Source organism: Podarcis gaigeae (genome assembly GCF_964106915.1).
Source record: "Podarcis gaigeae genome assembly, chromosome: 4".
Lineage (NCBI taxonomy): Eukaryota > Metazoa > Chordata > Lepidosauria > Squamata > Lacertidae > Podarcis > Podarcis gaigeae.
In genome coordinates, this window is record NC_139677.1 from 44,563,661 (window position 1) to 44,575,369 (window position 11,709).

The 11,709-nt window shown below is 44.9% G+C and overlaps 3 protein-coding genes across 4 annotated transcripts in view; 2 read left to right on the forward strand and 1 right to left on the reverse strand.

Moving 5' to 3' along the window:
* Positions 1-6,043, forward strand: part of LOC310842475 (organic solute transporter subunit alpha-like) — a 28,157-nt gene extending 22,114 nt beyond the window's left edge. The window contains exon 9 of the mRNA XM_083734535.1: positions 4,829-6,043. The gene's annotated coding sequence lies outside the window, so the exon portion shown is untranslated. The remainder of the gene's footprint in view (positions 1-4,828) is intronic.
* Positions 1-11,709, reverse strand: part of LOC310842516 (uncharacterized protein) — a 34,157-nt gene that overhangs the window by 15,358 nt on the left and 7,090 nt on the right. Inside the window, exon 1 of one of the 2 annotated variants that reach the window (XR_014563128.1) lies at positions 6,042-6,168. The exons of the other annotated variant lie outside the window; for it this stretch is intronic. The gene's annotated coding sequence lies outside the window, so the exon portion shown is untranslated. Of the gene's footprint in view, positions 1-6,041; positions 6,169-11,709 lie in introns of those variants that run through there. 2 annotated transcript variants of the gene reach the window in all.
* Positions 9,864-11,709, forward strand: part of PDK3 (pyruvate dehydrogenase kinase 3) — a 40,953-nt gene continuing 39,107 nt past the window's right edge. The window contains exon 1 of the mRNA XM_083734500.1: positions 9,864-11,262. Coding sequence (XP_083590626.1) covers positions 11,157-11,262 — 106 coding nt within the window. The 5' untranslated portion in view covers positions 9,864-11,156. The remainder of the gene's footprint in view (positions 11,263-11,709) is intronic.

Here is an 11,709-nt window from a genome sequence, read left to right on the forward strand (position 1 = left end):
GATATCAAATCCAAACGTTTCTTCTTATCAGTTTCCTAAATGAGGTGCTCGGAGACCCAGTAAGGTTTTTCCATCTCAATTTCATCTGGTGGACCTCTAGCCTCTCATATACACAAATAATTAAATGTCTGTTTCATCATAGAACTTCCTGCATAGCTCTTTCTATTTTTATAAGTTCTGGGTTGCCTCTGGACTTCTTGAGCAGTTGTCCTTAACAGAATTTCCACTCAATGTCTCCACTTTTTGCCATGTCTGTCTCCTGTCCCTTTGGTTTTTCTCCCCAGACTTGCCTCTGCCTTCCTCCAAGCAATTCAAAATGGCTGGCCATTCAAAAGCAAATAGCTTGGTGAGGGAGAGGCTTATTTTGGCAATTAATATAATGGGACTATTTAATAAAGGGTGGCTCATCTGTGGCCCTCCAGATGTTGGACTCCAATTCCTTTCTGTTGCTGTCATCATGGCCAATTATCAGGGATGTTAATCTTCCTACTGATTGTAGAAGAACCTGTAACATTTAAGGAGTTCCTCAGTAATTAAAAAAAGCTGGAAGTCAGCTTGCCCAGTCTGTGCACTAGTATAATCTTTGGTGGAACCCCAAGTTAGCATCCTGCATCAGCTTGGCTCCAGTTGTAGACATGAAATGACCAATTTTACAAAGAAATTGGTATCGCTCATGAGACAGAAAAAGAGGCAATGTCAATGCCAGTGAGAGAAACATGGGTAACATCAGTGGTGGCTGGTGCCATTGGGACTGGTAGGTTGGAAGGCAGGGAGACCAACAATGGATGTAGGCAGAGTCAATGACATGTAGAGCCAGCTATTTCTAATTTTGTCCTTATCATTCTCCCTGTTGAGTTTTACCAGAGGCAACACTGAGACCAAGGAATCATAGAATCATAGAGTTGGAAGAGACCACAAAGGCCATCGAGTCCAACCCCCTGCCAAGCAGGAAACACCATCAGAGCACTCCTGACATATGGTTGTCAAGCCTCTGCTTAAAGACCTCCAAAGAAGGAGACTCCACCACAATAGAATCATAGAATCATATGAGGAATTAGGAGTATGCTGACATACAGTGACCCCCGCCCCCAACTGAAAGAAAGCGGGGTTGGCTGAGAGCACAAAGAGGTTGGTGGGGGTAGTGCCCCATCTGCCCTAATGGAGCAGCCTCCACCAGGTACAAAGTCAGATGTATATGGTCACTTCAGACATCACCTGTTTAGTGAGCATTCATTCTGATTTATTTGCAGGGAGGTATATGACGGTGTGTCAGGCCACACTTCCCAGCACATTTTCTTAGCACTTTCCTTATCACAAAAAGAAAGTGGGTTTGCTGCACAAGAGTGTCAAATCAATTTTAATTGTACATCCTGAATGTGCCAGTATTGGACTGAGCCCCACCTGAAAACAGGAATAGTCTGGAAGCACCGTGTGCGTCCTTGCTGGTGTGGGTATAGCTATATTCCAGTTCTTCATCTTTCCAGACTTTGAGTACCACTTACCACTTATCCAAACATAAGAACAGTAGGCAGAAAATGAGAGGTGTCTGGCAGTGGCCACCCTCCTCCTAGCACACATGCAGAATAAGGAGAAGTTTACTGTATTTTCACTATATTTTTCATGTTTCCTTGCAAGGAGTACATCAACATGGTTGTGAGCATCATTTTCCCTCTCCTTAGTGTTGTACTAAATGTTATGTAGTGAAGTTTCACCCTGAATTTGGTCTTTACTGTGACAGTGGAAAAGCTATAAATAAACACAAGCTATCAGCCATTTGCGCTACTTTAGATTTGCTCATTTTCAAAGCAAACACCACATCTTCTCACCTTTAATCCTGTTTTGTTTGGAATAGACTTCTAAGCTTTCCTTAGCCGGAGAGGCAAAACGGTTTGAAGTTGTATGTCAGCTGGATGTTTCAGCTCGGAGTCTGGAGCACGGTGATTAAAAAACACTTCCATGTTGTGTAGCCATTGAAAAGATGGCAGGAGGTGCATTTAAATTATACTGCTTAAAGGCTCTGCGGCTCTTCTGCCTCTCCATAATGCTAATATTTATATTCCTGATGACTTTTCTCTTTTCTAGCAATTCTGTTCTTAGATAGAAATAATGCAAATCACTTAGACAAATTATGCTTTTTAGTTAAGAAAGTGAAATAGGAGACAAAAGGGAGTGGACAGAGGATGCTTTAATGTGGCAGGCTGAACAGTGAAGCTGTCTTCAGCAACTGAGGGTGAAATCTACAGGTGGCACACAGCCAGCAGAACTTCCGGCAAATAGTAGGGCATATATGACTTAAATAAAGGGGACTTTGGGGATTGAGCTTCCACAGGATAGTTAGATGAAGAACAAAAATATTCATCATTTTCATTTAAGGGCAGACACAGTGTGATGGTCTCAATTATATCAAACTCGTTCAGAGCAAGAAAAAGGAAACTAGATGTGAACTTTCACCTTTGGTATTCTGTACTCCTCCTGCTTCAAGACGAATAAATGTGCTAGTATTTGCACTGTGTGTGTGTCTTTCCAGAAAAGAGCAAAATTAAGGAACCTCACACACTTTTAATAAATATTTGCATTTTGTTGCATGTCCCCGAGGAACTACATGCTCCTGACTTTACTAGTTTGGCAGGAAGCCCCAGATCCATGGCAGAGTATCAGCAAATAGTGTGTGTTTTTAAAGGTCACAGCTATCAGAAAAAAGGTTAAAGATAACATGCTAATCTGCTTTACATTGCAAGTTTCTGTATGTTTCAATGTGTTTTGTAATACAGAAAGTAGAAATTAGACAAGAATAAAAATCCACCCTGATAGGGTAACTGGATAGATATTTAGTTGGCGATAAAACAGATTTTAGATGCAAGCATTTGGAGGAGAAAAAGTCACTGGGTGTTAAGCAAGCCAAATGAGTGAAATTCATACCTAAATATGGATTTAGTAGCTCAAGAAGCTCCATCAGAGAATGGTATTCCAACTTCCTCCCCTCCTTAATCATTCATGCATTGTAAATATTTTATATCACCCTTCAATTACATTCCCGAGGTAGTTTGCAAAAAAGAACAGAACAGTTGAAATGTAAATTTTATATCTATATATTTCTGTGCAAAGCAAAGCTAACTCTCTGTGTCTTTCGCAGAGGTGAATCTAGGCTCCCTTGTGCCCTTAGCAAGGTGCAGTATAGGTGCCCCTTTCCCGTGTTTCTTGTGCTCCTCTGCAAAGGCGCCCACAGTAGGCAGAATGGCATGTCTAGCCACCCAGAGCAGCAGAGGAGCAGCCTGCCCTGGGGAGCAAGAGCCAGGCAGACAGGACTCCCCGAGCCAGAGTGGAGAGACATGCTTTTTTGCACCCTCTTGGGCCTGTGCCCTTTGTGGGGGTCAACCTAGTCAACTCTTGGATACACCCCTGCCCTTTAAGAATCACCTCTCCATCAGAGAGAAGCCAGAAAGGTAAATAAGCTGAAACCACGTTGAATACACAGAAGGAGTTGTCAGGAAGTGAAGAGAGATTTATCATCGTGTTTACTCATCTTAAGAGCTATTTCCCTATTAAAAAAAGGTCATCCTTCATACGTGCTGGATCTGGAAAATCCCAGGATCATATCTGATTGGATATTCACATCACCTCACTTGTGGGTAACTAAACTCCTCTCCCCCACAAGAAAATTACTGTTTGCATGCACTCTTGTTCATGCACGCGTGGACTGAAGTGCAAATTCATTCACTTTGAAAATCTCCTTTAGCATAAAAATTGGTTTGGGATAAAAGGCATTAAATCATAGAAAGAAATAGCATACGTTTAGATTGGGGTTGTGGTTATTTGTACAACACAGAAACAACCAGCATATGGAGTGCACTGAATGCACACTAAACTGCACTGTGTACACAGTCTTTAGTAACACAGTGAAGATGGTGGCAGTGTTACTTGTCCGTAAATTACACAACCTGTACCTCTCAGCGGTCCTACACCTTGCAAAGAAGGCAAGAGTGTCTGCTCATTACATAAGCTAAAGCCATGAAGTCACACAAGCAGCATAAAATACGGTAGGTCATAAGATTACAATTGCATCTAAAAAGGCCAGAAATATAGATAGGCCTGGCACCAAAAGATCAATAGGATCCTACCATTAGAACAGAGTGAACACTTAGGGCATTGGGTGGAGGGTGGAAAGCGGTGGTGGGATGTTAGAGGTCAGCTCTCTCTGTGATGATGAAGGCTACTGTCCTGTCACCAGTGTTCAAATAAGATTCAACTGCCAATCATCTTTTGTATGTAGAATCTCTCCTGAGTCAGCAAACTGTATTGGGTCCAGGCCAATCTATTTGGGGAAAGTGTTCTGTAATTGGGACGCCACTACCCAAAAGGCTTTCTAATAGCTTCTCATAGGTACTTGCCTCACCTCAGAGAGTAGAGGCAGTTTTCCAGCGAAGATTCCAGTTTACAAAAGAGGCACAGAAAGATCCAGGAAACAACAGATCACTCAGTCTGACTTTGATACCAGGGGAGATACTAGAGCAAGGTTTCAGTTTGTAAGCAGATTGATAATAATGCAGTGATTAGTAGAAGCCACCATAAAGGTAAAGGGACCCCTGACAGTTAAATCCAGTCGTGAACAACTCTGGGGTTGCAGCGCTCATTTTGCTTTAAAGGCTGAGGGAGCTGGCATTTGTCCGCTTCTGCAGACAGTTTTTTTGGGTCATGTGGCCAGCATGACTAAGCCGCTTCTGGCGAAACCAGAGCAGCGCTCAATAATAAAGCCTGCCGGACTAATCATATCTCTTTCTGTGGGAATAATGTGGATGTAATTTATCTTAATTTTCATGATTTACCATAGATGAAGGGCTAGAGGAGATCCTTGTCAACTTTGCAGATGACACAAAAAGAGGAGGGATGAGAATAAACTTCGAAAAGATATTGATAGAATGGAAAACTGGTCCAAAATCAACAAAACAACAAAACAAAATTCAACACATAACCTGGGATGAGGTGAGTTAGTTTATGTATAAAGTACAGACTTACAGGTAGGCCTAAAATGAGAAAGGTTTTTTTTTTTACTGTGTATTTATTATTATTTTAGCTGAAGTTTCTTCTCAGCAGCATCCTTCCTATCTTTCAAGCACCATAGGCAAAAGGATAAGTGATTGAAAACAGTGATGGGTTTTTAAGTTGGGGGAGCGTGAATGTTGGCATTGTCTCCTCTCTTCAGAAAATGGGCAAGAAGTGATCTCCTGGTGGCTCTTATACCTTTTGACCATCTATTGCTATAATCCAGCTGAAAAGAACTGTACTTTTCCTAGCAGTTTTTCTTAGAATATTGTTGAGAAAAATGAACACTGTGAAAATATAATTTGTGAGAGACAGATGCTCCAGATGGGCAACTGTATAATTCCCTGGTATCTTGTTTCTCTATCTCTTTTTCTGTAATTTTGTAAAATGCAGTTTCAGACTGTAATTCTTTCTTCTTGCTCTGACTCTACTCCTTACACACTCCACCCCCACCCCCAGGTTACTGGTCAGTATTGTTAACTTTTCAAATGTATTTTCTGTTCTCAATATTTGAGAGTCTGAACTTGATGATTCTCAAGGGGAATGACAATAATTCTAAGAACAACCTTTTCATCAAGATGTTATGATCTAAATGTTTCGACAAGAGCTGGAGTAAAATGTTCAGCACTTGCTCCTTGTTTTCTGATCTAACCTACAATTCAACCACTTTGACATCACTCTAAAATTTATTACTCAAAGTTTATTACATCAAATGCCCACTGTCGGCTTGCAAGGCCACCAAGTGCTTTATTAGAAAGAAGAAAATGTTTTCTTAAGAGCTTACAGATGGCAAGCTGACATCCTGAATGTTTGGTTCAGAAAATAATTAAATAATCCTGATTATTTAACTACAAAAAAAGCATGACAAGAAACTTTGTACCTACCTAGCATATATTTGTATATAAATTATCATAGTTATGAAATGCTATGTTTGGGGGCAGGAATAGCACAAGAATAAATATATGCTGGAAAATCTGTATCACACAATAATTTCAACTCACCAATAACATGAACTAGGGACTGCAATCCTATGAAAACTGACTTGAAAATAACCCTCACTGAAATCAGTGAGATGCACTTATGAGTAACCATTTGAAACTGGATTTTTCTTCTAATTTTTCTTTTTAAATAAATCCATTCTGTGATTCCATTATGCCAGAGTGCTCTTGTGCAAGAGTGAATACCAGTGTAGTTTAAGCATGTTCTTAGCAACAGTTCAACAAGACCCACAGAAGCATCAGTGAGCGATAGCTCTGCATAGAGCCTCTTCAGATTTTTATGGTGAAGCATATCATAGGCTGGGGCTAGGAAGACTAGATGGGCTCCATTATGTGTCTCCCTCCCATCTGTTGGCAGGATGAGGGTGTAGTTCTCTGAAGAAGGAGATGTAGGTTCTTGTCCTGCCAATTCTTATTTTTCCACTCAAATTTATCATTGGTGGCATGACATCCAGAAGCTGTGCTCTGCTTGTGGAGGTAATCTCACCATCTCCCAGTAGTGGGACTTGCATTCAAATTACCTGCTTCCTACTGCACACTGGGCTCTCCTAGAACTACCAGGCATCTCACTGTGTGCAGTCTTGTGAGATTGCTGTTGGAGTTTATAGTCTTCTTTGTCCATCATCATCATCATCATCATCATCATCATCATATTATTATTATTATTATTATTATTATTATTATTATTATTATTAATTGAATTTATATCCATCCTTCCTCCTCAAGGAGCCCAGGGCAGCAAATGGATATACAATTTAAAAACAAAAACAAAGTAGAAACAGATCAAAACATTCTTTAAAAAAAATACACTTAAAAACATACTTAATCCAGTGACCTCGAGTTTGCCAGAAACATTATTCAATGATTACTGAATATGACTCAGGACTGAACCTAAGCCCAAAGTGGCTTGGGAAACCCAGTCGGATGGGTGGGGTATAGTAATAACTTTATTTATTATTATTATTAACCATCTTTTTATTAAACTCTTCATCAATCAAATTGGCAAATTGGTTCATTCCCATTGTGTAGGTGTGTTTCCCTTGCGCAGTCTCACGGTTGTGTTGCTCAACCATTTCCCAGTTGTTCTCCCACACAATTCTCCGGTGTTCCTCTTCCTCTGGGGAGTATTCTTTAGAATGTAGATTGGCTCAAAGCTTCATCCAAGGCCAGATCCATTGTTACAGATCAAGTCCTCAGCAACAGCAGCCCAATCAGTCCCACCATGGAGATCCGAAGCTTGTATTTATCACTCTTCTGAACTGAAAGATTTGGAAATGGATCTTGTCAGTTTGTCTGCCTAACTTTCTGCAAGAAAACATATGACTCAAGCTGCGTGCTGAGTGGGGTAATTGGTCCCACAGCAGGACTCAAATGCTTCTTCTGGGGATTGTATGAGCTATGGATTTCATGTATTACCAAGAAGTTCATTTTCACTGGAATTCTACACATGCCTCAGAACTATTTAATGATTCTTCACTGTGTGCATTGGGGTACTTGGAAACAACAGAGGAGGCAACATTGTTTTAAGCTGAATGACCTCCCACAGCAGCAGCAAGAGCAAGGTGAATAGGCAGATACCTATTTAGTCTCCAGAACCTTGGTGTATATCCTTATCCAGCCATTAATTTCCCCTGAAGGTTTCCTCCAGCAAGCATTTTTCATCAGTAATTAGACTGAGTTTGCTAGGAAAGTGCCACTGCCTTTCTCCACAATGGATACCTTAGTCAGCAGGTTGTCAGTTTTCACTGGCCAGGGACCCATCATGACTACCCTGCCATTCTGAGGAGGGAAAGTTGTATTGATACACCTTGCTACAGAACTTGAGTTAATTTGCACTTCATGTCCCTTCTGTCCATGCCCTGTCCTTACGGTGGATGGATCTACTCAGTGGTGTGTCCACTCTTAAAAAAAACTTCATTAGATCCCTTAGACCTATCCAATTACCGCCCAGTTTCAAATCTTCCATACCTGGGTAAGGTAATTGAGAGAGCGGTTGCTGAACAGCTTGGTAGGTTTCTGGAGGAAACATCGGCATTAGATCCATTTCAGTCCGGTTTCCGTCCTGGTTTTGGGACGGAGACGGCTCTGGTTGCCCTAACAGATGATCTCCGTAGACAACTGGATCGAGGTGGGTCAGGACTGCTGATCCTTTTAGATTTGTCAGCAGCCTTTGACATGGTCGATCATGATCTTCTGGACCACCGCCTCGCAGACGTGGGGATACAGGGCTTAGCCCATAACTGGTTGTGCTCTTTTATCTCTGGTCGGGGACAGAGGGTGGCACTAGGGAGGGAAATGTCATCGCGCCACTCCTTGGTATGTGGAGTGCCGCAGGGCGCAATTCTCTCCCCGATGCTTTTTAACATCTTTATTCGCCCCCTTGCCCAGATTATCCGGAGCTTTGGGCTGGGCTGTCACCAATATGCTGATGACACTCAGCTCTATCTGCTGATGGATGGCCACACTGACTCGACCCTGAACATACTGACCAGATGCTTGGAAGCTGTGGCTGGATGGTTTCGTGGGAGCCGATTGAAACTAAATCCTTCGAAGACAGAGGTCCTATGGCTAGGTCGGGATGGCATGGGGATGAGGGACCAACTCCCTTCTCTTGCGGGGGCCCAATTAGTGCCATTGCCTTCCGTTAAGAGTTTGGGTGTAATCCTTGACGCCTCCCTTTCCATGGAGGCGCAGGTTACAGCAACAGCCAAGGCGACATTTTTCCACCTTCGCCGAATCAAGCAGTTGGTCCCTTACCTTTCCCGCCCTGACTTGGCCACAGTGATCCATGCGACGGTCATCTCCAGGCTTGACTACTGTAATTCGCTCTATGCGGGTCTGCCCTTGAAGCTGTCCCAGAAACTCCAGCGGGTACAGAATGCTGCAGCGAGGCTCCTCACGGGGTCTCTGCCATGGGAGCATATTCACCCAGTGCTTTTCAAGCTGCACTGGCTCCCGGTGGAGTACAGGGTCAGGTTTAAGGTGCTGCTTTTGACCTTTAAAGCCCTTCACGGCCTAGGACCCTCGTACCTACGGGACTGCCTCTCCCGGTATGCCCCACGGAGAGCCTCAAGGTCCATAAATAGCAACACCCTAGTGGTCCCGGGCCCTAAGGAAGTTAGATTGGCTTCAACCAGAGCCAGGGCCTTTTCAACTCTGGCTCCGGCCTGGTGGAACGCTCTGCCTCATGAGACCAGGACCCTGCAGGATCTGATTTCTTTCCGCAGGGCCTGTAAGACAGAGTTGTTCCGCCTGGCCTTTGGCTTGGAGCCAATTTGATTCCCTCCCCCCCCCCCTCTCTCTCTCTCTCTCTTTTGTTTTCTTTTCCTTCTCCTCCTGTGACAAGGCTACATTTTAATATTCCTTTATTTTAATGTTGTATTTTATTTTTGTTTTTAAGTTGTAATCATTCTTATTGTTTTTATTATTGTTTGTAAGCTGCTCTGAGCCCAGCCTTGGCTGGGGAGGGCGGGGTATAAATAAAAAAATATTATTATTATTATTATTATTATTATTATTATTATTATTATTATTATTATTATCTAGGAAGCTCCTTTCTTATAACTGTGCATCTTGTAGATGCCCAAATTGCAGTTACAGATAGGTAGCCGTGTTGGTCTGCCATAGTCAAAACAAAAAAATTCTTTCCAGTAGCACCTTAAAGACCAACCAAGTTAGTTCTTGGTATGAGCTTTCTTGGTATGAACTTTCTTGGTATGAGCTTGGTATGAGCACTTCTGAAGAAGTGTGCATGCACACGAAAGCTCATACCAAGAACTAACTTAGTTGGTCTTTAAGGTGCTACTGGAAGGAATTTTTATGACCAAATTGTTAAGTCTTTCTCCCACGAGATTGTTCCATGCATCACCTCTCTTCGTTAAGCCTGCTTTACACCAGGTGGATGTGTACAAGAGTGGAATCATCTTTGACTTAGCTAGATTCCTTTTGCTTTCCTTCTCTGCCTGTTTCCATGCCTATAATGTATGTTATTTTCTCTTGGGCCAGTCAGTATCCTTGTAGAAAGCACAGGCTAGTGTATCCCTTAAGGGGAAATTGTTCCTTTTTTAAAAATCGTATCAGGGGTTGGTTGTTACGAAACTTTGGCTCAAGGGAAGGAAATTTTAAGACAGTCCAGAAATGGACAGTAATATTTAAGATAGCTGAAGGAGTGTGATATGACGTAGATCATGGTTTCCGTAGTGTACATGATGATTTCAGTTCTGGCCATAGGTTTGGACTACCATCATCCCTGACTGCTGCCCCTGCTGGCAATGGATGATGGGAGTTGTAGTTCAACAACATGTGGGACACCCCATTACCAGGTTGAGAAAAACTGATCTGGAAGGCAACAAATCCTTCATCCCTGCTCTTAAGCATTGAGTGTGGTGGTGGGGTTTGTGGGTGAAGAAGCAGGAGAAGCTCTTGGAGAATAAAGAAAAGCAGAAGGGCATCTTGCCCTCAGGCAGCGATCCGTGTTATGGGTCTGAAACCACACGTGCCCCTGTCTCCTCATTTTCAAATCGAGCTGTAGGCCCGGAAACCAACCGGCGCCCATCGGCGCGTGCGCATGCCTTTGGGCGTCATGGTGATGGCAGGCGGCGCTTACTCGGGCGACCGAGAAAGGCAAAGGAAGGCGGCAGCGGCGGCAATGCTGGCTGTTCGTCGCCCAGTCAGAAGGCCGCGTAAGGTCGGAAGGCGGGCGCTCGCCGTCGCTGCCGGGCCGGGGGATACCAAGCGGCCGGCAGACACCGGCCGGGTCGGGCTGCAGCGGGAAGAAGGCGCGGTGCGCCCGGCCCCTTGATACACGAGGGGGCGTCCGTGTGGAGGGCAAGGAGGCCGATACCGCCGCCTCCCGCTAGGCCGGCAGCGAGGGGCTGCTGGGCCGCAGTGACAGTTGCGAGCGCCTTCGCCTCCCCGCCCCCTCCCGCGCGCCCGCGGTGTTTTGCGTGCGTGAGTATCCGCACGCGCCGCCAGGCAGTTGCTCGGCCGGTTCGTCCAGGGGCCCTGCAGGCGCTGCTGCTGTGCGCGCGCACGCGCCTTCCCCTCTCCTTCCTGCTCCTCTCCGTCTCCCTCACCCACCCACCGACCTGCCGGCCGGCCGACCGACCCAGCAGCGCCATGCGGCTGTGCGGGGCGCTCCTGAAGAGCCCCATCCCCAAACAGATCGAGTACTACTCCCGCTTCTCCCCGTCGCCGCTCTCCATCAAGCAGTTCCTGGACTTCGGTGAGTGACGACGGAGAGGCACCTGCACGCCGCGCCAAACCAAACAACAAGCGCGGGAGGGCGGGTGCCGCCTCCTCCTCCCGCTGCTGCTCTTTCGCTCCTAGCCGTGAGGAACGCGAGGTGGGAGGGGGGCTGGGGGGGGCAGGAGAAGGAAGCCCGCTGCGCCGCCCCGGTGTGTTTGTGTGACGTCACTGAATTGCCTTTCGCAAGGCCGGAGGTGGGGCGGGGGGGGATGTTGTGGACGGGGCGCCAAAACAAGCGGAAGAATCCGGGTAACTGAGGACCTGAGGGGGGGGGTGGAGGGGCTCTGAGGAGCTTCCCCATAGGGTCAAGTGCCAGTGGAGAAGGACTGGTGTATAAAACCTATTAGTCGACTGCATTTCAGGAGGAGGGGTGTGTGTGTATGTTTTAGGGGTGTATTGAGTTGGTAAATATGGTTAGGAAAGT